The 6,022-nt window shown below is 34.3% G+C and overlaps 1 protein-coding gene across 1 annotated transcript; it reads left to right on the top strand.

Moving 5' to 3' along the window:
* On the top strand, positions 1-5,764 carry LOC131056821 (disease resistance protein TAO1-like). The gene is made up of 7 exons (XM_059219559.1): positions 1-339; positions 500-610; positions 733-1,046; positions 2,780-2,934; positions 3,026-4,014; positions 4,097-4,378; positions 4,480-5,764. Exons 1-7 carry the CDS (start codon positions 97-99, stop codon positions 5,590-5,592), a joined length of 3,207 nt encoding a protein of 1,068 aa, XP_059075542.1. The 5' UTR covers positions 1-96; the 3' UTR covers positions 5,593-5,764.
* The last annotated feature ends 258 nt before the right edge of the window (positions 5,765-6,022 follow it).

A 6,022-nucleotide genomic window follows, 5' to 3' on the forward strand; every position in this document is an offset into this window, starting at 1 on the left:
TGAGCCCAGCGAGTGATCATCCTGTCTCTAGAGAAAAAAGAAGCAGCTGTTTTGAGTTTTCTTTCCTCTCTCTCTGTTATTTCGTCACTATTAGCAATGGGCAAGTTTTGTTTTCCTTCATGCTTTTGTTGCTCATCCGCTTCACCCACTGCTTCTCAACAACCAACAAATGCCGGGCCTTCTACGCCTTCATCGTCTTCACAACCTTCCCAACAACCAGTCAATGCTGGACCTTCCTCTGCGACTATTGCCGATTTGGAGAGATTTCTACAGAAATTCAAGGATATAAGCCAGCTTCACGATCTGATTCACTTTATCGAAAATCTATTGAAAATCGTTGTAAGTTATCTACGCATATGCTTTGTAGAATAGGAATTTCTCCAAGTCTGAATTTTAGAATATCTTTTCCTTCCCAACGATTATAGTAATCTATACATTGCATCCCTAATTTATTCTTGTCAATCCTTATTGAGTACAAATGTATTATTGTTCAATACAGTCGGGAGACAAGACCGAAGGAGGATCTAGTTCAACAGCAAGCTCTTGTATCCAGGATGGCCAAACATTCTTGGAGTTTGTAGATAAACACATTAGCAAACTTCCTCAAAAGGTAAAGTTTTCATTTGGGAATTATAAAACTGACTTAAGTGATAATTATATTAAACATTTAGAACATAAATTATATTAAATCCTTATAGCTTGCTTACATCCTCATGGAAATATTCTGTACAGAATGATTCTATAGATAGTGCAAGTACAGAGATAGAGAAGGTTGTTATAAATTTGCTGAAAGGCGCTGGAAATATTCATTGGGTGGGGGCAGCACTTTCTGTGGTGGGATTCGTATTGGCCAGATATGGTGAGATGCGTAACAACCAAAGAGAGTGTCTTGAGATTTTGAAAGTTATGGTTAATCTTGGGAAGCAAATTGTGAAGTTGAATGAGCAAATGCCAGAGGAGAAGGAGAAACTAAACGAGGCAGTCGAGTGCATTGTTGTAGGATGCAGCATGTGTGCTTCCCAACTTGCAAATGCCAAAATTTTCAGGTGAGTTCAATTATTTGACCAGCTTTAACTATATAATTTGATAACTTAAATACATCTTATGTAAAAAACATTATAGCTACCTAGAGCTGTCTTATTTTTCTAAAATTTTATTTATGAATTTTTTTCCTTTATATAATTAGAAAACCCATTAAAATCATTCCCTTTTTTTGCATTTTAAATCCTAGAAACCTAATAAACACTATGTAACTTTTAAACCAACAAAAGAAATGCTAGTGATTTCCGTTTCATACATGCTTATTTGATCACCTTTTGTATTTCCCTTCAATTTTGTCCTCTGTTTCATACAATAACATGACATGGTCGAACTCGACCACTGTTTCACAAACGCCCTGTTATGCACTCTTCTTGTTTTTGACTTTATACTGCATCTTTTATTTCTCACCTCTTTGGGAACAAATGTTTAGGGATGTTATTATGTTATTCATAGTGATACCTTGTCAGTATGATGTGCCACATATAGTTTTAGAATGATAGAAAATTTGACCACGGCATATGTAGTACATTTCTTAAAGCTAATCTCATGTTTCCATGTGGTTGCTTAAGTGCAATTTCTGCTTAAAATTAAGCAATTAAAGTGTTTTCATAAGCAACAACTGCTTATTGAGAAGATTGACATGTGGCTCTCCAATTTTTTTTCCCCCTTTTTTTATTTGTTTCTAATTTTTTTCCAGAATTTATGTGACCAATTAGCAATAAAGATTTTCTTTTAATAATGTAATTTAAGATGAGTGCTTATTTTATAAGCAGGAAAATTTGACATTCATGGGGCCACCAGCTCCACAAATTGATGCTAAAAAAATGGAGCTACAGCTGCTAGCCAAACTAAGCTAAGCAGCTGCATATGGACCTACCCTAAGAGACTATATTTTGGTTCACAATCCTCTGCCATCAAGATATCATCTTGTGAACCTCAATATAAGTTGGTTGAATTGGAAACCAATTAAATCAAAGCTATAAGATTTCCACAATCCATTCAAATCTTGTTTGCAGTTTTTGGATTTGATTGTGTTAGAATTTTTTTGACCATCAATGTTTTGTTTCGAATCAAATCACACTCTGTGATTCATCATCAGGGTGCAAGAAAGTTCAAAGGGCATCCTGATGATGAATCACAAAGTGTGATTCAAAAGGTTAATGGTCAAAAAACTTCTAACACAATCAATTCTAGAAACTGTATACAACAACCAATTAAATTTGAATTTTTAAGTGATAACTATCAACAATTAATGTTGAACAACACACATTAAATTTATAAAATGAGCTACAATTAAATAAATGATCTATCTATCATTAAAATTCAAATTGATAAAAAGTGATAAAAAAAATTATAATATATTAAAAATTGATAAATTTAGATAGTCAAATCATTAAATTTTAGATCTGAAAAAATAACTTAAAAATTATATAATACAATAAAAATCGATAAATTTATATACCTAAAATGTGTTAGAGTAGAAATAATTTTAAGTATTTCTACTTATGTTTTAAACAAATTTGGATTTTTACTCTTGAAAGTCTTTTAAACAAATTTAAATTTAGTTAAAAAATAGAAAAAAAGGTTTTTATTTTTTATATAAAATAAATGCAAGTAAGGCAGAATTCTCTTTGCTTTTAGCTGAAATTACTTTATTTTATGTTTTTTTATAGGTTGAAGTCACTTTATTTTTTAGTATAGCAGATCTTAATTTAAATCCTCTATTTGAATTGTGAAGGTTTCTTACAGCTTCGGTCAATGCCGATGGTTTAAAGGCTTTCCAAGCTAAAATAGACCGCTTGTATCATGACCTCACATTATCGGCTGTAACTGAGATACATAATAGATTGCCAAAAATTGCTTCGCTCTCAAAGATTGCATACAAACCAGCAGGTAAGATGTTCTTTTTTAATTTGACAACTTTTCCTCTTATGTCTTGAGTTTCACCACAAATTTTGATTTGAATTTTCCACAAAATTTACAGTTGGAATTGAGGAGGGACTGGAGAAGGTACTTGAGCTTCTGGATTTGAATGCCCAACATACATCAGCACAGGCTGTGGTTGTCTATGGATTCGGAGGAATCGGGAAAACGACACTGGCTGATGCCGTTTATGACCACATTGATCCCCAATCTTGTAAGAAATTCAGAATTCACATGGATCAAGATTGTACCAAAAATGATCTTAAAGTCCTCCAAGAGTTCATTTTAGAAAAAATGCTCAATCAAAATGTGAAATTGACAGACTGTGGCCACGGTCGGCAAATGATCTGGTGGGTCTTCAAAACGAATCCTGATCAGCCTTTATTTCTGTATGTTGACAACGGTCTCAAAATGACAGATATCAGACAACTTCTGCCTGAAGACTTGGGCAATTGCCTTCCACCCAGAAGCAGATTGCTCATCACTACAAGAAATCTTCAGGAGACAAACATATTTGTCTTCTGGAATGTTCAGCGCCAACACTATCTTGTGAATCCTCTTCCATACATAGAGGCCAGAAAGATTTTGCTGAAGAGAGCCAGCGATTACAATAATGAACAGCATATACATGACCTCCTCAAGTTGTGTGGTGGCGTTCCACTTCTGCTTGAATTAGCTGCTGCTCAACTCGCTATAAGTACTAAAAATGCAAATATAATGGTATTAGAGTTGCTTAAAGCAGGGGAGAAGGTGCAAGATATAAGTGATTGTATGGTTGATTTTGTGTACAACAGATTATTAGAACCAGTGAAAGAGGTTTTTCTAGATATTACATGTTTCTTTTATACTGGTCCAGATTCACTTTATAGTGAAGTGGATTCAATAGGAGAGGAGGAATTCAGAGCTCTAGAGGAGGCGTCATTAATCAAGAGATCTGAACATGGTTTTATGACTATTCATGACATAATTCAAGCAAGAGGGAAAAAATTATCAGAGCAAAACAGAATCACAGACTCCGAAACTTTATTAGATTGTTTGAATGATGAAAAGGTATGTCATAGTCACAATTTCTATTGCCAACATTATCAAAATGCATTTGATATTCACAATCATAATGTCTACTTTGGTGCAGAGACTCAAAAATTTAAAGGGCATCTATTTTCGTGGACAACGTGAGCAGCCCCCAATCGAAATTAATGCTGATCATCTTAAGTGTATGAGCGATTCCTTAAGAGTGCTATTGTATTCTGGAAGTTCGCCAATACAATTCACGGGGAAATGTCATAAGCCATTTAAAGAACTCAGATGCCTTTCTGTTCCCAGTGAAATTTCTGACTTACCAATAGAGTTTGTAAAACTTGAGCGTCTCGCTTACTACGGTGGCCCCTTCACACAAGCCATGAGTTTATATGAGGTAAGATCTGCCCTCTTCAGACCACATCATTTCAATTAACTTTCATTAGAGTGTATAATGACACTTACAACCTTTTTCATAATTATTGTGCAAATTTGTAGCTTCCTCCATGCCTGCGTGTTATGCACATTACATTTCATGTGAAGAAGGGAGTTGCAGATTCTAAAATTTCTCCCAGAGTCACTTCAGCTTCTTCTCTTGTACAATTAACCTGTTGGAGTTTGGCAAATATGCAAATGTTACCAGAAGGATTGGAAAACCTGACAAAGTTAGAGAAATTAGTATTATATGGATGTTACCAGTTGAGGGAACTTCCTTCCAAATTTGGGGAACTCATAAATCTAAAAGACTTGTCGCTCTGGGATTGCAATGAATTGAAAGAGTTGCCTTCAGAATTCGGGCAACTTAACAATCTAAAAAGGTTGGTTCTATCGGAGTGCCCCCAATTGAAAGAGTTGTCCTCAGATTTTGGGCGACTTAGCAATTTGACAGAATTGCAATTAGGGGGCTGCTCTACATTAGGTGTTTTGCCTTCCAGCTTTGGGCAACTTAGCAATTTAAAAGATATGTATTTTAATGACTGCTCGAGCTTAAGTGTATTGCCTCCTAGCTTTGGGCAGTTTAACAATTTGATAAATTTGGCTTTAAAAGGTTGCTCTGCATTAACTTTATTGCCTTCAGGATTTGGGCAACTCAAAAGTCTGGAAGATATACAATTGAACCACTGTTCTGGATTAAAAGATTTGCCTTCTGACTTTGGACAACTCCAAAATCTGAAAAGGTTAAATTTGAGCCACTGTTCTGGATTGAAAGAATTGCCTGCAGGGTTTGGGCAACTCAAAAGTCTGAAAAAGTTAGAATTGAGCCACTGCTCTGGGTTGAAAGAATTGCCTGCAGGGTTTGGGCAACTCAAAAGTCTGAAAGAGTTAGAATTGAGCCACTGCTCTGGGTTGAAAGAATTGCCTGCAGGGTTTGGGCAACTCAAAAGTCTGGAAGAGTTAGAATTGAGCCAGTGCTCTGGGTTGAAAGAATTACCTTTTGATTTTGGACAACTCAAAAATTTGACAAAATTAGATTTGAGCCACTGTTCCGGCTTAGAGGAATGGCCATTAAGCTTCAAAGATCTCACAGGGATTAAAAACATAAATTTGACAGGTTGTCAGAAATTAAAAGAATCACTGCCCAATAACATCAGCGGAAATTGTTCTACATAAATTTGACAGGTTGTCAGAAATTAAAAGAATCACTGCCCAATAACATCAGCGGAAATTGTTCTATCTTATTTGATTAATTGATTTCTTAGACAATTTACCCCTTTGTTAATTTGAGACAATTTTTCAAATTGAAAAAAAAAATCAGTACTGGCGCATATAAGATATGCAATTTCTAAAATGGGTTTCCATATTTTTTTAATCAAATATTTTTTTATTATATTTAATTTGTTTTACAATTTATATTTAGTCTTATAGTTAGTTTTGTATACACTTAAAAATGATTAAAAATAATTAAATAAATATTTATTTATTTAATGACTTATTAATGTGGATAGGCATTCTAAAATGGCAGTAAGGGGTTTATGTTAGCTTTTATATTTTAGTTTAAATTTGACAACCATTTACATGTAAAATTTTTAATATTAATTAT

The sequence above is a fragment of the Cryptomeria japonica genome, chromosome 4 (assembly GCF_030272615.1).
Source record: "Cryptomeria japonica chromosome 4, Sugi_1.0, whole genome shotgun sequence".
In the NCBI taxonomy this organism is placed as follows: domain Eukaryota; kingdom Viridiplantae; phylum Streptophyta; class Pinopsida; order Cupressales; family Cupressaceae; genus Cryptomeria; species Cryptomeria japonica.